This window comes from Lytechinus pictus, chromosome 9 (assembly GCF_037042905.1).
Source record: "Lytechinus pictus isolate F3 Inbred chromosome 9, Lp3.0, whole genome shotgun sequence".
Taxonomy (NCBI): domain Eukaryota; kingdom Metazoa; phylum Echinodermata; class Echinoidea; order Temnopleuroida; family Toxopneustidae; genus Lytechinus; species Lytechinus pictus.
This window is the reverse complement of record NC_087253.1, coordinates 1175421-1198630: the sequence shown is the minus strand read 5'-3', so window position 1 is coordinate 1198630 and position 23210 is coordinate 1175421. Positions and strand designations below refer to the sequence as shown.

At 36.9% G+C, this 23210-nt stretch overlaps 1 protein-coding gene across 1 annotated transcript; it reads right to left on the bottom strand.

Annotated features, from left to right (window-relative positions):
* Nucleotides 1-1937: 1937 nt before the first annotated feature.
* Nucleotides 1938-12942, bottom strand: LOC129268463 (choline transporter-like protein 4). The gene is made up of 2 exons (XM_054906015.2): nt 11010-12942; nt 1938-5760 (listed from the first exon to the last, which is right to left on the bottom strand). The coding sequence occupies exons 1-2, from the start codon at nt 11632-11634 to the stop codon at nt 4208-4210; spliced, it is 2178 nt and encodes a 725-aa protein (XP_054761990.2). The 5' UTR covers nt 11635-12942; the 3' UTR covers nt 1938-4207.
* Between the last annotated feature and the right edge of the window lie 10268 nt (nt 12943-23210).

The following is a 23210-nucleotide window of genomic DNA, read 5'->3' as shown; positions in this document are numbered from 1 at the left end:
TATTAGTCCGTTGACAAGTGTAATCTGTAAATATAGGCTAGGGAATGTTTTCTTCGGCATCTTGTCAATGATCTTCACCAACGAATTTGCTTTTAGCCAATCAGATGCAAGGATATCAGTTTTTTGTCACCCTCGTGTTCCCTTGACTTACATTATGAATATGTTACTGAGCCTTATAATAAATCATCACCATGCTTGCCACACACTTTACATCCCAATTTTTAACAAATCACATTTTACTTTGAAGGAAGTTCACCCTGACGAATACTTGGTTTTTAAAAAAAATAGAAAAAAATGGGGAAAATATTAGTGAAGGTTTAATGCGAATCCGTCAAAGAACAAAGGAGTAATGAATTTATAAGTCTTGACTTTGTAAGGTCAAAGATGACTAGCTCCTCAATATCTTGTGTGATATAAATTCTTTAAATGACATTCCCCCCCCCCCCCCAAAAAAAAAAAAAAAGTTTGTGCAGGGAATATATCACCATAAACATTTCATACCCCCTTTTATATACCGTAATAAAAATGTTTATTCATAATTTTTCATCAAAAATTTGAATTTATTTGATCTGATATAATAGGGAGCTTCTCGCATATGACATCCTAAATTAATAACTTGAACAACTTATAACTTTGATATGCTCTGATGGATTTTCATCACGTGATTAATGACATGTGACCAATGAACTAAAAAAATACCACATGAAGCTCTTACATATAATGTTTTTAACAACAGAGGGCGGTTTCTCCACACTGGCCAAGCAAATCTGAATTTTGGAGACAACACTGCAAGCTATATTATTAGGTAAATAATTTGGCTGTATATCAACTCCTATTTAGCAACGATCAAACACACAAATTCAATACATGTATTCATATACAATGCAAAGTACGTTTGTTCTCTTTATTCACTTTATTAATGTACATTCTATAACAAAAAAAAGTTCTGTAGTATTTCATTTCTTAGACTAAGTAAATGATTTTATTGATATTCACTGCGAAGAAACGCAGGTATTGATTCAACAGCAGACTAGTACCTCTATACTATAGGAAAACATCAGATAAGTGTTTAAACAGCACCATATCGGCTTTAAGCTAACACCAGGCATTTAAAAAAAACTGGGTGTTGTGTCATCACTTCCCTGGTGTTTTCCTATACAGACACTGATTGGGCTGGTGTTGGATTATTAACACCGGTATTTTTTGGCAGGACATAGACATATATCACAACACATAATTAGAACATGGGTTAGAACACCAATCTGAAAGACTATTGAAATAACACATTACGTACACTCACAACTCCAGATGAAAAACACCACTCGTTTATAAGTAAATCATGGAATAATACTCATCGTAAAATATTTGAAATATACAGGCCTTTGACGTACTAGAGCAAAAACCATATTGAGTGGGTTGCATTTTGGATACGGTGCTCTATTTTTGAAAATTTGTGATCAAAGAGAGTGGGTGCCCACAAAGTTATAATTGCAAATCAACGATGTTTGAAGAAATGATTAATTTTGTGATTAATTTAAATCTGAAAAATGATGATCTGCCTGAAATTAAAAACAGTTTGATGAGAATTTCATGATGTTGAAAATACAATACAATGATTGATATTGAGGGGGAAATACCATTTATAAAGTGTTAATTTCCAGGCTGAAGATATTCATACTTCAATTTAAAACAATAGAGTAAAATTCACAAAGCAAAATGCTGAAAATTTGATCAAAATCGTATTACAAATAACAAAGTAATTTAATTTTAAAGATTTGCATTATTCCGGTGAAACAGTTCTAGGCATGTCCTCATGGATATTCATTAGGTGGGCTGATGATGTCATATCCCCTCTTGTTCTTTTATATTTTATTATATGAAATTAGGTTTATTCAAAAGTTTTCAACCAAGAACTACAACAATCGACTGACAACTGATTAAGTGCATTAGTCATTTATTGCTGCAACTTATTTCATCATAATGGAGACATATCATTTACACATGTTATGAAAAAAATGAAACAATTATGATTTCATGTAATAACATAAGAATAAGGAATGTGGGGATATGACATCATCAGCCTACCTAATGAATATTCATGACGACGTGCATAACTGTTTTCACAAAATATTGCTAAACTTTGAAATTCAACAACTTTGTTATTTGATATCCGATATTTGATGAAACTTTCAGCATTTTTGCTCTGTGAATTTTACTCTCTTTATTTAGATATATATATTCTCAGCCCGGAGCACCCCTTTAAGTAACCGCAGTTTGGTTTTGGTCTAACACCAGAGAGGTTTTTATACAACACCAAATAGTATTAAAACAGCATCGGTTTGATTCCAAACCGGTGTGGTCATATTCCGGGCTGGTGGTTGGCCGTAGTTTTTGCAGTGCAAATCTCAAGAGTACTAAGAAACAGAGACACAATTCCGGTTATATAATTCCTTTAAGTATAATAATGAAAATACCAATACGTGCTTCCAAAGTGCGTCCCAGCAAAAAAATAATTAATGCTTTATAATTATAACTTTATTATAAATGCAATTAATAAATGACATGTTACAGAGCTTTCGCGTCTCCTCTTATCTACAGTGAAACTTGTTTGGTGTGTCTTTCACGCTTGAGTGATTAAAACAATTTGAACGTCATTTGGCGAACAGTATCCGGATTTTTCAGTGAGGAAATCAAATGTACATGTATCAAGGCCTCTCTGTACTTTAAGAGCAGAGAGGCCTAGATACGTTATGATACGCCAATCAAAAGATATAAATAACCAATGTAAAACAAAGTTCCCTTTCCATACCATGCATTTCCATAAATTAAACAACTTCGGTGATTGCCTACTTAATAGAACGGTTAACAAAATACTTTCTGCATTGCTCGTCGTCAACAAAACGGCATGCTTGGAGAGAAAGTTTGACGGTTAGCCCGCAAAAAACGTCTTCGACTAGTAAATTCTGGAAATTCCCGGTAGATTCAAGCAGCGTATCGATTTTTGTTTTCCTTTTTGTTTTGTTTTGTTTGTTTGTTATTGTTTGGGGATATGTTGTAACATCTCCCCCGTCTAAATACGTGACTTCACCTTAATCATGTTTTAAGACATCTCAAAATATACTGAGGTTACACTTTGCTTAACTTGACGAGGTTCAAAGCGTTGATGAGTGTTATTTTATTGATAAATCATATTTCCCTTTAAAAAAGTGGATTTTGTTGTAAGCCCGAAATCTCTTGACCATTACCACTTTTTAATTTTTAAACATTCACAATATGAAATAGGAGGAAGACTAAACCTACATTTTTACTAAAATATATATTTAAATAGACGTACCTTGTCCATGAAACACGGATTGAAACTTGAAAGATTTACTGTGATTTTCTGTTAAACAATTCAGGAAAACATTTCCTATAGCAAAAGAAACACAAGACGAAATAGATTTATTTAAACTTAAATATGTATTGAGTGAGAATATTCAACGCATTGCACATGATTTAATTTATTAGTACTTTTTCACAATTCGATAAATCATGAAGATACATCTGGCATTAGCAAGTGATAATTAATTGAACTGCATTATACAGTGAAACGGGTGCTGTGTCAGGGTTTAACTTGGAGTGGATTCTTTGAGGTTACGTTATTTCCTTTTTTTCAATGAAACGTTAGGACTATCATATTAGCTCTACGACATATTCTTTTCAATATTCTTTTTTCTTCTCTCTTCCCTTTCTCTTCTTTTTTTAAGTCTTCTTTTTTAAAGCTCGCTTGAAAAATCACCGAATAGTCAAACCCTTAATTTGTGCCTCCCCTCTCAGTCTAGGCGCCGCCCCTAATTAGAAAGATATAATTGCTGAAGTTATATCAACCAATTGTGAAAAGTAAAAAAAAAAAACCATCACCTCAACACCAATACACATGAACGTATTGCTCAAATGCAGAGCGCTCTATCATCACTATAAAGCCATTTATTACTTTTAGAAAAACACTTTCGCAAATATATATTTTCCCTCGACAATTTTAGGTTAAAAGCGTAACTAAAACAAACGTCTTTCTGAAAAATCTGAGAGCGTAATTTGATGTTTTACGACGAATCCAAATCGCATTCTTGATACCGTAACATTGACTAATCATCCAGTTTTTATGTTGGATTCGTTCATGACTTCATGCTTTTTTTATTAGATTTATCCGGCAATTCGGATTTGATATTCACTCATCCTTGTGTTTCTTTTGTTTCTTGTTGTGTTTTCCAACCAAGTCCATGAGACCCTTCGACATATAGTAAGGCTTCTCAGGTGATCCGTCATTCCTCTCTAGGTCTTCAAGGAAAGACAAGAAGAGTGTATCGACGGCCATGTCATACACTCCAAAGAACGCTGTCGTGATGAAGAAAGACACTATTGCGATAGCGGTAATGGGCACCCAGATGTTATTGATTTCCGGTACAACGTAAAAGGTGTTACCTCCCGATGTTACTTGAAGCTGAAAGAAGTAGAAAGCACCCACTGAGATACCAACAACGATTGAAGACTTCAAGAGAAAGAGCATGAAACCGGTGACGCCATTGAGGACGCTTACACGGACGATGTTACGCATAAGGAGATTAAAAGCACTGGCTGCCGACGAACAGAAGTTGCGACCGTAGACGGCAATCTCGATGTATGCATTCTTGTTGATGAAACGAAGGAACTTCTCAAGACACCAAAAGCCACATTTGCAACAGCAGAAGATGAATTTAGTCACAACGTTACTGGCATCTTTGGTCTTATCTTCGATAAGTTCAAGGAGCGCTCTGATAAGTTGGACGATTGTAATGATGAGAGCGCCTAATGCCATAGACCCCAGATGATAGCGGATGGCTCGCCAGAAAGAGTAGACCAGCGGGATGCTTGGGATATCCTGGGGTTTTGTGAAAGCCCAGTAGTAGGAAGCAAACGCTCCTGCAAGTGTTACTTCCCCTAAAGCAATGAAAAAGTTGAGCATCCACCACAATCCCACTACGCCGTAAATCTGCAGATAGATGGTGTACGAAGGCAAGCCATAGCTGACGAACTGGCAGGTCGCGGGGGCATACAGTGTAGAATTGAATGTCATTTGATCACAAGTCGTACCATTCGACAAGGAGGATCCACTCGGCGCATTAGATACCTCGAATACTGCAACACCAGCAGAAGCTAAGTAGACGGCTACAAAAGCCCAGAACGCCACGTAGCCAAACTGAAAGACAAATGGTAACAGCGGCCATGCTAATGTGCTCATCATCATACCTACTGCTTCGCTTGCCTCACCTAGCATCTTAGCTGCAAGACGAAACCGACTGAACAACACCAAACACAGTAGTAGCAAGATGGCAGCGATCACCGTCAAGATGATAGCGAAGGTGAGCCAAGTGTTTTCAGATTGGAGATAACTGAAGAGATTGAAGGGATCATTGATAGGCATAGAGTAGCATGCTGTCTCTCCATCCCGGTAACATAGCCAGGTATCGTAGCAATAGTACATCCCCCATGCGAGCAAACCAAAGAGACATACGATAGATCCAAACACCACGATATCCATCAACCATCTCATGAGGATGAGGATGAAAAAGGAGACGAGGACGACGATGCCCAGCGCTGCTACGATGTATGGCCACGTTGACTTGAAGTCATCGACCACGCTCTGTATCTGCTCAGACTGTTGAACGTAGTTGATGAACTTGGTGAAGACATCGACGTTCTCTTGGGTGATGTTGCGTCCATTTGGTGTCTCAGATGGCATGTCTGTATGCAAAGAATCAAAGTAAATGAGATTAAAGTATAAACTCAGTCAGGGGTGACGATACAGAAAGCAGAGGGGGGGGGGGGCAGAGGGTAAACGCCCTACATGATTTTTTTTTTAAGTATAGTGAAAAACGAAGGGGATTTACCTCTTCATTTGCATAGCCCCCTTGGCAGAGATGTGAAAGTAAAAAAAATATATTATTTTATGTCTCCCTTAATTTCACGTTTGGGTTTGATGAACCTTTCAGTGCCAATTACAAGTACTTGGTGATGCTGGTCATGGGTGTCGATCGCGGGGGTGGGGTATACATATCCCCCAAATACTTCAGTTAGGGAATGGCCTATATTATATAATAACCATGATGAATCAAATGACAAGTATGATCATGATGATAAGGAGGGAGTAGGAGGTAATGGTGATTATACTGATGGTAGTGCTCATTCTCGTTAATTCACATGATGACCTTTGATATTTTTCTCTCGTAATCTTATGTTTTTTTTGTTTTTTTTATGAAACCATTCCTTTGGGGGAAATATATGGATTGGGAAAGAAAAAAAAGGATAAAACAAAATGAAATGTTCATGTTGATGTTTTACACATGACATTATCTTTTCAAATTTACTCCTCGATCCCTGCAACCAAGCGCATAACGTGTCCATCGTTTATTTTACCTATTGAATATCACTTCATATTTGTTAGTATTCTTTATTCAGGTTTTATTGTGATGTAAAATAAGTGGAGAAGATACGAAAGAAATGAGAACTGAAATTCAAAAGAGGGAATACATGGGAAATAACCTTGAAAACCGAAAAGAAACCTTAAAATAACCCTATTTTCAGTTCAGTATATCAAAAATTTCAGATCTCTCTTCGCGCTCGAAATATATGTCTATACCTATATCCGAAGAAGGGCTGCAGGTACCTGGTCTTGTTGTAAAGTAAAACTAGTTGCACTTAACTCCCCCACATAGATCAATATTTGTGTCAGTCACCCCCCCCCCCCCCACGATGAGTACCGATCATCACTGGCGGATCCAGGGGGTCACAGCCGGCCCGTGCCCTCCCCCCCCCCCTTTGAGAAGCAAAATTAAATTTTGTAATGAAAAACTGCCATTAAAACAGAGGTGTGCCCCCTCATTTGAAATTGAAGACCTTTTTTTTTGCTTGTCAAATTTTTTTGGCACGAAATATCCTTAATTTGTGGTTGAAAACATTTTTTTATTGCTTGTCAAAATTTTCATCGGAAAAATTTGCCCCCCCCCCCTTGGAAAATACTGGATCCGCCCCTGCCGATCATCATCCACGATGCCGCTGCGAATTTGTCGTTCATAAAGCTTATGAGGGTGAGTATATAAAGTCTTTCTCGTTTATTTTAATAATGCAAAAAAAAAAGATGTCAAAATGTGTATCCGCTCCTCATAACAATGACAAGAAACTTTAGTAATAAAGAAACAAGATGAGAAAGGGCGGGAAATGGTCTCATGGATGAAATTTGAAAACACATCTGACGTAATACTCCTCCGGCAAAGATATGTCAATCACCATTCGACAAGGAGAACAACGTTCATTCATGGGGTTTCCCAATTTTCACAGTCTTTAAATTATCTTGATTGAAATTCATATCGATTATGGCACTCCCATTCAAATAACTAAAGGTTATGATTTACTGAAGATAAGTATAAAATATGTAAATACTACATGGTTACAAGATTTCATATTGCGAATGTATTCATTTCAAATGGGGGCAAATGTCGATTGCGGTATTTGTTTATGGCAATTGCTGTTATCTCAATTATCCCTGGCAGGAGCACACTTGAATAACTGAAAATGAAAACGTTTCAGGATATTCATTATTTTTAACATAAACTTCGTGGCATCCACCATGCTTAGAGATTCTTTGAAAAATAAATTCTTAAATGAACTCGAGAATTTCCCTTCACCAGTGTTCACAGAATTGCGGGGGGTTGATGCGTTACCCATACTATATGCAGATCCTCCCGATATCCAAATGTTGCAATTAATTTCGTCTCCTGTTTTTTTTTTCTGGGCCTTTCTGGGGCATTTTCTAGGACTGTATCACCTTGTGACAAAGACAAATCATTTCAATTACATTGTGTATAATTTAATACACTGATGTATAGATGGGGGACATCCCCATTAAAAAAAGTTCCACGACCAAAAAGGGATGAAATTACTTGATCTACTGAGTATATTGTCATAATATCTATCACCAAAATATTTTTTCGGATTAAAAGAGTCATATTATTTTTGCTCGCTCATATTCTCAGAAATAATGTACCACACATACGCTATAATTGGCCCCTCATTTTTGCTTATTTACGCCACTGATCTAATATTAGTTTCGTCCCAAACAATATTCTAATGAGAATATCAAATAGAACATATGAAAAGCCGATATGAGTATGTCTTATTTATTTTCCTGAGTGGAATGTCTATGTGAATATCATCAAATATAATCGATATTCGTTATTTGAGTCAATTACTTCAAAACTGCATGAACAGCAGAAAGGCAGGTACCTGCTTTACAATGAACACTTACTCATAAATGAGAAACAAACAAGACACAAATAATTATAGAAAAACTGAGTGGGTATATTTTGAAAAATTAAAGGAATTTTGAGTGATCCTTTCAGCATGATTAATTTTACAAAGTAGAAATACTGTTGACAATACCCAATCCATGAAATCAGACGTCGTATATTTTCGATTCTAATCTCTTCGGAAGTATGGATAAGATTAGAAGGGATCAGCTGTTTATCGGCAATGGATATTATTTCGCACAAAAACAGACAAAGAAATATAAATACATCTATGTTCTTGTCTAAACACCACAAATAGAACAACAATGTTTAACCGCAAAAATGCTTGAATGATAACAGTGCGAATAACACAGTGCCCTTGTCATGCCATCATATAGTTTACAAGAAATCGAGATAAATATGAATAAATGTAATATGAAATTAAAGGCTGTGACCTTGATGTAATCTTGATCTTCGACGGATTATTGACATACAAATTTTATTGTTAGGACAAGTATTTCAAAAAAGAACCACTGTTTTGCTTGTGTTTAGAAGAAATTGCAAACAGTTTTATTATTGATAACGCTATATCCCTAACAAACAAATACCGCACATTAATAGGTGAATATTAAGATAAATACAAAATATTGCTTCCATTAAAACAATAATAATTACGATAGCCTTTTTAGTTAGTCATTGTTTCTTTTACTGTTTTACCCACTTTGAAATCTTATTTGTTCCCTTTCTTGCGAATGAACTATCTTAAAACATGAGGAACTTGTAATCCGAGGAAACTATGCGACTTTACAGTACTTTTCGGAGTATTTCCTTAATAATAAAAACTAAAATTACCTTGCGGTTGGATTGTTATTGTGATCAAAGTACAACGTTAGAAGCCATTTATTACGTAATCGTTTTATGAACATTGTCTAATGTTTGTAAATAGTTGAGTCATAAAGGCAGAGGTGATATTTCATTCAGACTGAGAATTCTATCTATATATGTTGTGTTATTTTAAAAAAAGAATGGAATCTTTGAATCTGCGAGGTTTGATATTAAATTTTATGACTTTCTCATCCGATTTGATTATGTATGCTTGACTATTCTTTTTTTTCTTGGTTCATTTTGGGTATGATAATTTCCTCTACTTGTCTGATTTTTAATCAGTGTTAATGAAACCTTGGATCTGCCCCTGTCTGAGGGTCCTTTATTTCAACAATAAATATAGGCTATATATCCAACTTAAGATTACTGTAGTTTTTGACGGCCTCAACTGAGTGTGTGCAAAGAAAAGCTATATATATATATATATATATAATATTTTATTGTCCAACTTAATGAAAATTCATTTTGTTTACATGCAAACATACAAATTACAAATATACATAATCAAGGAGAGACAAAATTAATACAAAATATTGGCATGCACGTAATACATTCATTCTTATACAGAAGACGATTAAAAGAGTATAACGAGATCATTGTTAAAATAAGATCAACAAGTAGGCATATTCGGTGTAATTATCATTATCATCATTCTAGAACTGTTAAATTAGTAAAAGTATCAGGTCATTTAATTTTATTTATTTATTTATTTATTTATTACTTTATATGGAGCCTTTTAAGCACTGGCGTATAGATGGGATGGGGCTTTGAGCAATGGACCATACCCCTCCCCCCCCCCCCCCCCCCCCCACCAAGCAAAATAAAATTCCATGAACAAGAACAATAAATGGAAAAGAAGGAGAATGTGAAATAAAAGCGAGGGGAAAAGGTGTAATATTATATTGTTTTCTAAATGTAATATGTCAAAATCAAAAAGCTATATTTTTATTTTAGAAGTTTTTAGTAGTTTTGTGCTCCCTTTTTATTATTTTTTACCCATTACGCCTTTGCTTTCGATAGTTTATGCGATGAACCAGGTGCGTTGCTATGCCAGGCATATATTATCTTTTGTTAGCATGCTAGAAACGCCCATTAAGAAAGAAAAACAGTATATATCAAATATGTCTATTATACTTGACATAATAAACATAACTTCAAAAAGGCAAACAGTATTAGGTATAAAGGACAATATTATAAAAGTAATATGTATGGATGTCTCTTTGTAATAATTTGAGAAAAGTGACGTCTAATCTGCTGTCAGGTAAAATGTCATTTTTTTTATACTTAATTATATAGACAACTGAAAGTTGAATAACTTACAGCTATATGGTTTTAGGTGTTATTAAGTGAATTTAGGTGTTAAGCCTAGCTAAAATTTGGTACCAAAACAACTTAGAATGGTTCTTGCCAACTTTTTGCTCATACCGTGGTAATTTGTACTATATGCTTATTGTATTGGTGTAACCATTTTAAGCTGTGTTTCAAACATCATAACAAATTCATTGCCGATCACAGTGACAATATTATACCCTTTCCCTTTTTTTCAATCAGCTCATGTCTCATCCGCAGATTACGGTATTATATATGTTGTTTAATATCGTATTGTATGTAGACCTATGCATGTCGGGTACACATAGTCATCTCTGATAGTTAACCCAGTGGCTTATAAGACTTTCCCACATCTTTTATGACTATGTTGATGCTCTTATTATGTTCAATATTCAATTAAAATTCAGGAGAATTCAATAGGCATATAATTCAATTAGAATTTAATAACATTTTAAAAGTGTATTTTTAAAGTGTGAAAATCAAAGAATCAATTACCTGTCACATTTGCCACAAGGAAGTCTGGCATACATCTTCCAAACAGAGGTTTGCTTTGCACGTAATACGTTGCACACAGATCCTGATTAAGAAGATCAGCGATGGTAAGTCCTCCACTGACGACCTCGTTCTCCGGGTCGACTCCGTACTGGCAGATGAAGTCATTCCAATTGACATTATCGTGTGTGCCCGAAGCCCACTGGACCGGATACTTAGAGGGGATGGAGTAAGTCTCTGTTGGACAGCTATCAACGCAAACCTGAGGCGTGGCGCATTGGAGAGTGATGAGAGTCGAGTAGGAGAAACAAGCCAACCAATCAAAGAAGAACAGACTCGTCAGGTTGGTCTTCCCTGGTGCCACCCCGCAGATCTCACCCTGTGAGTCGGTAGGGTGGATGATAGTGCTTGGATCACCTGTCGTGAAAGCCAGATAGGCGATGTAACCCTGCCCCCCTAGAAACGCCAGGAAGATCAGACAGCAGATAATATCCGTACAGCTACGATCCTCTATTGGTCCGTTAAAGGTTGGGTCGTGGGGACGGGCTTTGCCATAATTCTTTCCTTGTCCCTCCTGGTGTTCCTGAACCTCGTCATCCTCGACGCGCTTCTTATTCCCAACACCCATTCTTCAAATAGATGGCAAGACTCACCGATAAGAGTATTATTTTGTACGAGTTCTTCCCACAACTCGCTCGATCGAGGCTAGTGACTGTTGTAAAGAATCAATCAACATACATGATCTATATGCTTGACCATAAGTGTCCTCATCAAGGCGATATGACAAAGCGATAGCTCATATTGACCCGCATAAACCGACAGTATGAAAACAATATATGGGGTACGTGGTTGCCGTTGTTATGATCGAGGCAGAGAGATAGACAGAGAGATGAGATTGAAAGTACATGGGATGAGGAATATCACTGACAGCACAAGTATACCCTCTCAACTATGATGATATCCCACAGCACGGATCAAGTTACAATACCGCAGTTCCATGTAAGTCAATGATATCACGTTATAGCTATAGTTAGTCAGCTAAACTGCTTGCACATCCTTGTGGCTTAATAACATTTAGATCATCTGACACGAAACAATCCTGAACTTCACCCGTTTTCAAGCGATTAATTAGTAAACAATCAAAATGATCTATGGAACGAAACTGTGCATGCAACATGATTCCCAAGCGTTGTTTCTTTTAATTACCACTGTACCCTTGTTTTTACAGTCTGACATTGTGGCGTTAAGATAGTGGTTGGTTAATGATTAACATCTCCTTTCTGCTTGAAGTTTCCCCATCTTTCATGTGACGTTGTCGACCGCGATTCTAGGGGTCGAGCTAGGGAGCGACCCTTATTGTCTCATGCCTTCTAAATCATTTTAAAAGGACAGGAGGGGTAAGAAGGGTAGTAGGGGAAGGCAGTGAGAATATACGAGTCTTGAGGGCTCGGTATAAATAAAATTATTTCTTCTTCTTCTTCTTCTGCCTTTTTCAGTTAGAAAGAGTTGATATCACCTGTCACTTTCCCCTATTGAAATAAACCTACCCTAGTGCCGCCCCTACTATCATTCTTTCAGGTGACTCCGGTGCTTGATGACATATATTGTTTATGTCACGTATAGGAGGGCCGTGAGTACTTGAACGACTCATTTTTTAGATCTTTTGATCATCTCCTTAGCAACATAATCATGATCAAATTCTGCTTCTGTCAGATCCTTCTCCACGATGAGTCACACACGTCATTTTGTTTATCCTCTTGAAAATTCCTGGCTATGACAATGATACTCTTGTTTTCACATCATATATCTTCCAATGTTCGTATGATCGAACTTAAATAGATAGGCCTAAATAGTTGTGATCTTATATTTTTGAGCGTTATATCCGGAAGGAATATTATGGGCGGAAATTCCAACGATCCCGGAACTCTGTTCTGTTGGACCCATAATTTTGAATTAATTCTGAGTAATCTCAGGAGTGGTTGTTGACGTCAGTGAAGGCGTAGTTATAGGGACACCTCCCACCCCTGTCTCATTTACACTGATCCATGCAACCCATAAAGCTGACATAGACTCCTAACATGGATTGGTCAAAGAAATTAATCTGTTGGTCAGCATTGTGTCCAACCGATAACTATGGTCAAAATCAACAACTTTATTGGTTAGAATCTGCCAGAGTTCTTGAAATTATTGACTTTTTTTCGATCGGACATACTGTTTATATTCACCAACATATATGGTACTTTGACCAACCTTTTTTAAGAGTGGTGAGAGTGGAATATAGAATTTATATATGGGCCCACTGTACAAACGTTGTTTAACATCTTAACACGTTGTTTAAGCCGATCACCATAACAATCTACTGTTTATATATCCATCTTATGACGTGCACCTTTTAATTGAGCTGCTTGTGAATGTATACAAATTAATTCAAACCAAATCAAACCGTCTAATTCCACAACAAACCAACTACAAATATATACAAAATAAAATGCAAAAAAAATAGAACTAAGTCAGATTTAAACATAATAAAGAGAAATGTGTTTATGTGGACGGGCCAAAAAGAAGAGAATGTAGTCATAAATCTCTGGCATCCACATAAATTAAACTTTATTGAAATAAAAATAGACAATTCTTAACAAGATGAGTTAATTTTTCTTGGCTCTCGTTCAGACTTAAAATAGAGCCATCACGGAAAACAACATGATGATATGGATATGAGAAATAAAACAAACAAGGCAAAATGCATAGCTATATCAATTGTTTGTTAAATTGGTATCTATCAATTTTTTTTTTCAATTCAGGTATAACATATATAAAGATCTACATATTTACTCATAAATTATCTATTATATATGTATCCTTTTTTCAATTTACTTTTCAAGATCTATTTACATTTGAGGTATCTATCAAATGGTTACAGCCCGATAGACCGCGGGTCCGATAGACCGCGGGTCCGATAGCCCGCGGGTCCGATAGACCGCGGGTCCGATAGTCCGCGGGTCCGATAGACCGCGGGTCCGATAGTCCGCGGGTCCGATAGACCGCGGGTCCGATAGCCCGCGGTGTGTGTAAAATTATGGTCAGGATATAGTGAGATCCAATGCCATCAATAGGTCAAAAGGCCAATGATACGAGTCCATTGGGGTTCTATAACGATGACCCAAAGGACAATCGCCCCCTGACATCTACTTCAAGGAAAATATTATCCCCATATTTTATCGTCAGGGACTGTTACCCCCCCCCCCCCCGGAAATTTACCCTCTAGACGCCATACGGAGCCATCGACTTGACGACATGGCGAGATACTTTATCTTGCCATGTCGACTAAATAATGGCGCGATACGTTACTCTGCCAAGTCAGTCCACTTATAAAAAGTTATATGTCAACATGGCGAGATATTTTATCTTGCCAAGTCGACTTAAATAAGTTACATGTCAACATAGCGATATATCGGGATTCTCGCCGGGGCTTGTACACTTCATATCTCGCCATGTGGACATATCGACTTGACAAGATAGAATATATCGCTATGTCAAAATAATAAGCGTATTAATTACTTAGGCGGCGGAAGCGGGGGGGGGGGACCTTTCCTCCTAAATTTGAGGTGGGGGACGGTCCCCCCTAGATTTTTAGTTGAGAACCTTTTTTTTGCTTGTCAATTTGTTTTCTACGTCCCCCCTAAATTGAGGTGGACCCCCCCTAAAATCTTTTTGTCCCCCTAATTTTAGTTTATAACCTTTTTTCTTGTCAAAATTTTTTCAAAATTGGTGGTCCTTCCTATAAATTTTGGTTGATTTGCTTGTCAATTTTTTTACCTGTGTCCATCCCAAAATTTCAGGTGGACCCCCCTAAATTTTTTTGCCTTCCGCCGCTAATGATTAATTAAGACATGGCAAGATAAAGTACCACGCCATGTCGTCACGTTAATGGCATTTTCAATGCTCCATACTAGGGGTAATTATCCGGGGTAATTATCTGGAGGGTAAATTTCCGGGGGGGGGGGGTATCAGTCCCCGCCGGTAAAAATATGGGGATAATATTTTCCTTGAAGTAGTTGTCAGGGGGTGATTGCCCTAATTGGGTTATTGTTATAGAACCCAGGCGCGGATCCAGGATTTCGTGGGGAGGGAGGGGGGGGGGCAAATTTGACCTGATTTTTGGCGCCCATATGTGTACTTTTCGAAAAATGGCGCCCTCTCCCTCCCGGCCAGGCTAACTAAAGTGCCTTAAATGGATTTTGAATTATCTTATAATCACATTTAAAAAAAAACCAAAGACCACTTTTTCATGTGTTCTTGAAAAAAAAAAATCCATGAATATATAATGTAATATCAATGGGGGCGCAAAGCACGAGCGATTTTTTTTTTTTTTGGGGGGGGGGTTCAATTTGGTTTAACTTCTTACCAGAATAGGCCCTACTAGAATATTCTGTGAACGGAAGCTGTAGTTTCTGTACTGTTGTGTTAGAATACCCTTCAATAATATTAATGATAACCTCTTGGGAATAATGCAATCTCGAAGCAATCGACTAATTCTCCTCATCAGTGGCGTATTTATTCAGCATGGGTGCACGGGGGGGGGGGGGGGTGGGTGGCGAGGGCACCAAGTTAAAAAAAATAAATGAAATGGGGGGGGGTAGACGTCAAAGAAAATCTGATATTTCATTCTTAAAAACAAATTGAGATATCTCACAAGGCCTAAATAAATAATGAGAACGCGAAGCGCGATCTGATTTTTTTTTATAGATTTATCATGTATTATATCCTGAAAGCCTAAGTCAGGGGCGGACCCAGCTTCCGCCATTAGGGGGAGGGGCCATTTTTTCACCCATATTTTCCCCGATCGGCCGCTCAAAGTTGATTTTTTTTTGTTTCTTTGAAGGGGTTGTCCCAGTGCCGTAATGAGCCAACAATTTCCCCACAGATATGGTGTATCGCATAAAATTAATAAGAAGTTGCCAGTGAGCGAAGCGAGCAAGCAAATATGCTGACATTTTAATTACAAAAATACAAGGTTGTGATAGATTTTGACATAATATTTGGAAAATAATATTATATTTCATCCTAATCCCTTTCCTTTTCTCTCTATTTTTTCTTAGTCTTGATTCTCTCTTCTTTTTTTTTGTTGGGGGGGGGGGGGGCAAAACACCCATGTCCTAAGAGTCATTTCCTAGCTTTACTTTATAAGCAACATAAATGTGTAATAATCTCTTAAGCCCTATGTAATCTAAAAATGAAATTTCATGTATTTTGTCCTGAAAATTGAACATTTTGGGCAATGTTTGTGAACCTGAACAGGACGCGTATGTAACTAGATAATTACCACGAGCGCGAAGCCGAGCAGAAATGTTAAATATTCGTTCTGGCCTGGTCGAAAAGGGACATGTTAAGGATGTTTTGCAGTTAGCCATTAAGACGATACATATTTCAACGATTAAATAATGCGAGCGCGAAGCGCGAGCTGAACATTTTTGATATTCCAACCTAAAAAGATGAGATTTCAAATCCCCCAATGGGACATTCGATTCATGTTTGTCAATCATGAAAAAGGATGGGTAATTTTTGGTATCTTCCTACAATAATAATGCGAGCGCAAAGCGCGAGCAAAATTTTTTTGATATTCTGATTCGAAACTGGATAATTTTAGCACGTTTTGAATAAGATCAAGCTTTGTATCCTAAAAACATGCGTGCGCGTGTTTTCGAGTTAGACAGAATCCTGGCAATCTGAATACATTTCATTTTTCATCATAAAAATCAATAATGCGAGCGCAGAGCCCGAGCTAAAAATAATATTTGAAATTCCGATATGAAAAGGGTCAATTTAAGCACTGTTTACAGCACTGTGTATATAGGGAAATTTGATAGCACTATATAAATAATGCGAGCGCGAAGCGCGAGCTGATATTTTATTATTTATTTGACCTAGGATCGAGACATTTTAGGCCTAAGGACATTTTGTCATCATATAAGAATGATGACTATCTTCTCTTTGTTTTCCTAAAAATCTATTTCTGAAAAAGGGACAATTTAGTTATAATGAATTTATACAAATTTTATTTCATATTTATTAATCTGTTAAGCCTAATGAGTGTGTGAAATTTGTTGACAGTGCATGAGGCCTGAAAACTGGATATGTAGTTTGTTATAAAATTAATATATAGGTTTATTTATTTATTTATTTATTTCAAATATTTAAAAGAAGGGTAGCTCAATCAGCAACAAGCTGGTTTTCGTTGAGGCCCTTCGTGAACAAACACAAATATAAAACATGGTAACATATTCAAGTATAAACAAAGAATAGAGCATAAATACTAATATTGAAGAAAAAAAAATGAAATGAAATAAGCATAATTAACTATGGAAAATAACAGAACAAATAAAATATGATACTGTACAGATGTTACCTAAAACTAAACGAAAACATTATATACACATGAAAAGAGATAAAATATGTACAAAATGAGGAGAAAGAATAAAATAGATTCCACCATTAGTCCCTATTACATATTAAAGGTTTTTTCCCATTTAGCCATTTCCCGTTTGAACTGTTTAATGTTTTTTATGAATCGGAGGTGTTCGGGTAGTTTATTCCAATGTAATGGGCCTGTGACAAAAAATGATTTCTGATAAAAGGTTGTACGAGCATATGGCACCCTGATTATCATCTTATTTGTGCTTCTAGTTGTTCGGGAGGATATTTTCTCTATATAAATAAACTTATCACAAAGCACCTGGGGAGCAGCTTCGTGTAAACATTTATGAACCATTAAGCGAGATGCTCTAAAAAAGACATTGCGTATTTTGGGCCAGGATAATATTTTGAAAATTTGTTCAGATGGAGTTTCCCAAGAGAAGTTAGATACCATGTATGCTGCCCTCTTATGTAATCATAACTCACCAATCAAAACGCGAGCGCACAGCGCTAGCTCATAGGCCTTTATTATTATTTTTTTATAATCGAGACACATGAAAAGGTATATTTAGAGAATCTTATATGAAATATAAAAAGACAATACATAGGCCTACTTGGCATATAGTGCGAGCGCACAAAATGTTGCAAATGTTGATTCAAACCATGGGTGTCGATCCGTATTCTTGGTTGGGGGGGATGATTGACACAAATGTTCTTGTGGATGCATGGGATCTTTCAATATTACCCCCACTAAAATCACAAGTTAGGACATTTGGGAGTGGTTGATCTGCATGGTGTTCTTGCAGTGGCGTACCGTGAGTCACGGCATTGGGGGGCACCAGCAAAATTTTTGAGTCACTTAGTGAGCGCACGAAGCGCGCTCAGTTGCCAGGTATACTGACCTGATAGGGACATTTTAATGAGTGCCATTAAACGGATATGTATCTCACTGCTCAAATAATGCGAGCGCGAAGCGCGAGCTGAAAATTGTTGATATGCAGACCAAAAAAGGACATTATAAGCAAATTTTTGTAATCATGATACATACCTGTCTCGCTAAACAAACAATGTTAGCGCGAAGCGCGAGCTGAAATTTTTGTAAATATTGACCCCAAACAAAGACAAGTTAAGGACTATATTTTAGGAATCCATTAAGAGTATACATATCTCACCATGGTCATCTAATGCGAGTGCAAAGCGCTTGCTGATTTTGCTACATCTAAACACATGAAGCACTTTTTGTAGTCATTGTAATCATGATATAACGCATCTCACTCATCAAATATTGCGAGTACGAAGCGCGAGCTGAAAATTTAGGATATTCAGACCTGAAGAGAGGCATTCTAAGGCCTGTTTGTAAGAATTCACTAAGACCATACGATACGTATTTCACTAAACAAATGATGCGAGCGCGAAGCGCGAGCTGAAAATTTTTGATATTCAGATCAGAAAAAATTTTAAGGACTGATTTTTAGGAATTCATGAAGAGCAGACATATCTCACCAATCTACTAGTGCGAACGTAAGCACGGACAGGAAATGTTTTATATTAACACCTTAAAATGGGGCAATCACTTTAAGTAGTCATGAAAAAGAACCATATGTCACTACATAAAACAATAATAAGTCGAAGTGCGAGGAAATATATTTGGTGTATATTGACTTAAAAACGTTAAACAGACAATGCGAGTACCGGGAACAATGAAGACATCTAGGCCTGAGCAAAATAAAGTTATGAAAAAATGTTTCTTATGTATTATAACATAACATTATTATAATATAACATTATAATGAACAATAATTTCTTCATTCCCACTACGTTTCTCTTCCTTTCTCCCTCTTTTTCTCCTCTTCCCCGTTTTTTTTTTTGGCCAGCCGATGGGGGGGGGGGCACGTGCCCCCCCATGCCCCCCCCCCGTAGATACGCCACTTTGTTCTTGGAAATTCCTTCATTGTTGCAGTGTACTGTACTTATATAATTTTTTTGAAAATTCAATTTGTGTTACAAGTAAGCCTATTCTAAACTCATACGAAAGAAAAAATGACAAAAATTGTCTGGACCATGTACAAAGTGATCTGTTTATTGAGCATGATGTATACAACTTCTCTCTTAAATCTAACCCGACTGGCAATATCTTTTTTCTTCTTAATGCATGATGATAAAATGCAGATTCGGACAAATTAAGACTAGCACAAATTACAAACTGTGTGGCTTCTCGTGCGCCATCGGGCTTACCGTCATTCCTTAGACGATTTTAACCCTGGATTTTAACATGTTTTAAATGCTTTATAAGTGCATGAAACAAAAACAAACATAAAAAAAATCAAAACTCAACTGTCATGTTATGATATTTCTCCAACATTTTCTTGAACCATCAGTGTGTAATATCAGCTAATATATGTGTTAAAATGAAATTTACGTACCGCATGAGTGTGCTCATATAGAATGCAAAACTGTCATCCCTTTCCAAACTCAAAAGAGATTTCTTTTTGCCAAAATAAGAAAAAATCAATCAAGTTTAGTAATTCAAGTCCATAACAATAACAAGAATAACATGGAAAAAAAACATCCGATGTTCATATCCGAAGATACGCTTTAGAGAGAAATGAATGATTATTCTTTCTGAAACCATTAATTTATTTCACTTATTAAAAAATTGTAAAAATATGATCATATTACCACTGGTGGGATGCAACACCCTATCAACAAAAGTTGTTTTTCGTCGGGGTCCTTTTATGTCATGTGTTAAAAAATATCATATACATAAACATTTCATTCTTTTTCATCTTGAACCTCCACCCATCTGTTTAAAAGTCCTGAAAAAAAATGTTTTTATTCAATAACAATATACACAAATTGCGAGGGAAACAAACTGATTGATGGCATACTATAATCATCACTATAATCATCATGATCAGACTTTTCATTTTTTCATCATCATTATTATAAATTTTCTACCCTAAATTATTGGGGGGGATGATAATACAGGCCATCCCCCCCACTTGAAATATTGGGGGGATATATCCCCCCCACCCCCCCCCCCCCCGTGATCGACACCCATGATTCAAACCATAAAACGGACATTTTCCAGAGCACTTAAAACATAAATTGGTAAATAAAACAAAATAATGAAAGATCGATGTCCGAGCTGAATTATGTTTTGTATATTGATATCAAAACTTGATATTTTAAACTCCATATCAGCCTATTGAGCTGTATTTATATACTGACTTAAGAAGGACTAAGGTATAATTCCTATTCTAATTGCTTGTCCTTTTCTCTTCCTTTTTTTCTGTTTCTTACCCCTTTTTGCGCCACCATGGGGGGGGGGCAAAATCTTTGCCCCCTGGATCGACCTATGTATGTTGACTTGAAAAACACTAACACTTACATGTGGGATTGAAGCAGAGGATGCATACCTCATTAATCAAATATTGCGAGCGCGTAGCGCGAGCTGAATTTGACAATAACCCTTTTTTGTGACACTGAACAGGGTATCTATCTCGCTAAACAGACTTAAAACTCGAAAACATTTTTTTTCTGTTATCGTAAAAACGGGATATTTTAATTCAGCCGCATTAATTGAAGTTTTTTGGCAGGACATATATTTTACTATAAACAGGCAATGTTGCGTCCCCGGTCGAAAATGAATTTGCATGAAGCCCTCTAAGTTCAAGGTCAATTTGGCGCCCTCGGTTGAACATAAACTTGGCGCCCCCATCATGTGAAATATAACTTTGCCCTCCCTCCCCTCTCTGAAACATGTATTTGTCGCATTATGGTCAAAATTCAAATTAGCGCTCCCCTAGTTCGAACATCAATTTGGTGCCCCGCTAGATCGAACATCAATTCGGCGCCCCATAGTTCGAACGTCATTTTGGCGCCATCAAATCGACGTCCAGGTCCACATCTCCCTCTTCCGTTTCCCATCTCCTTTTCTTTCTTTTTTCTTTCTTTTATCCTCATTCCCCTTCCTTCCTTTCTCTTTCTTTCTTTCCCCCTCTTCTTTTCCCCCCTTTCTTCTCTTTCCCCCATCTTTTCTTTCCCCCTTTTCTTCTCTTTTTGCTGTCTTTTCTTTCCCTCTTTTCTCGTTTTTCCTCTCTTCCCACTTACTCTCTCTCTTTTTTCTTCTTCTTTCCCCCATTTTCCTTACTCCGTTCTTTTCTTTTCCCTCTTCCACTTTTTTTTTCTTTTCCCCTTTACTTCTCCCTTTTTCTTTTTCTTTCCTTCTCCCTTTTTTCTCTTTTAATATTTTTCTTCTCTCTCTCCCCTTCCTCTCTTTCTTCTCTTCTTCCCCTCTTCCTCTCTCTCTCTTTTTTTCTTATCTTTCTTCCCATCTTCCTCTCTATTTAAATATTCTTCTCTTCGTTCCTCTTTTTTTCTTCTTTTTCCTCCTTTTCCTTTCTTTTCTTCTCTTCCTTTTCCCTCCTCTTTTTTACCCCCTCTTCTTTCCCCTTTTCTTCTCCCTTTTTCTTTGTATTTCCTTTCCCCTTTTTCTTCTCTTCCTTTCTCCTTCTTACTCTCTTTTTCTATTCTCTTCTTTTCCCATCTTCCTCTTTCTTTTTTTATTCTCTCCCTTTTCCCCTCTTCCCCCCTCTTTTTTTTGAGCTGGGGGGGGGGGGGGTGAGGCAGTTCCCCCTCGGCCCTCCATGGATCCGCACCTGATAGAACCCCATGGCCTCGTATCATTTGACCTTTGGACCTCTCGCTGACATTTGATATATCTGATCATAATTTTACACACACTGCGGACTATCGGACCCGCGGTCTATCGGACCCGCGGTCTATCGGACCCGCGGTCTAACGGACCCGCGGTCTATCGGACCCGCGGTCTATCGGGATGTCCCCCTATCAAATACCCTTTTTCTCTTTTATCCGCTTCTGTTTTATGTAAGCACCCACTGGATAGGGTCAAATGGTCTTCATTGACTACAGTAATTCAGTTAACTTTATTTGACCCTGACAGTCCAGTGTGTGCTCAATCTATACTCTGTTATGTTTATTATGTGTTGTACTTCACTGTACCAATTTCTATACTTTTCACTGCCGAAATAAATAATAATAATAATAATATACGTTCAAATAAATTGATTGGAGTCACATCTTTGGCCAGGGGTGGCGTAAAGGTTTGGTGTCAAGCGTAAATAATACCGGTCCGCTGAACGGTTTAGAAACTGGGTACTGAAACTCAACCAATAGTTGTATCTTCATTTATATTCAATTTTTCAATTTTCATATTTATCTATTTATTTCCGTCAACAAAATGCAAACAAACATTGCATTATTTGTACACGTTTATTGAAAAGGTTTGTGTGTGAGGGTGCTAATAAACATATTTCACACTTTTGTATAAACATGAACACACACGCAAGGAAAGAATTAAAATTATTTTGCCCCTCCTTACTTATGTTCCAAGTAAGCCCGACACTCTATCAACAAAATTTTAACAATAATGTTAAAACTGTTTTTTTTATTGTTTTAACTTTTTAGACTTGTTTCAAACTTAAAACAATATAGAAGAGTGACGACTTAAACAACGTCCTCAAAATTTTGAACAGCGTTTTTACAGTTTAACAATGATGTTAAAGACGTGGATGTGATCCAGTGGAATTCAGGCGCGTAGCCAGGAAAAAAAAACGCTCCCATAAAGAAAAAAAAAGGAAAAAAGGAGAAAAAGAAAAAGCGAACGGAGAAAAGGGAAGAATGGTATAGCTTTGTTGTCTTTTCCTTTCTTTTTTGGTTAAAAGAATAAAAACCTAAACGATGCGTTCTTCTCTCTTAATACAAAAT

Excerpts from the sequence above, each read along its gene's own strand:
- LOC129268463 (XM_054906015.2), bottom strand. The coding sequence starts at position 11,634 with ATGGGTGTTGGGAATAAGAAGCGCGTCGAGGATGACGAGGTTCAGGAA. Across the intron at positions 5,761-11,009 it reads CCTTGTGGCAAATGTGACAG|ACATGCCATCTGAGACACCA; the intron begins GTAATTGATTCT and ends CTTTGCATACAG.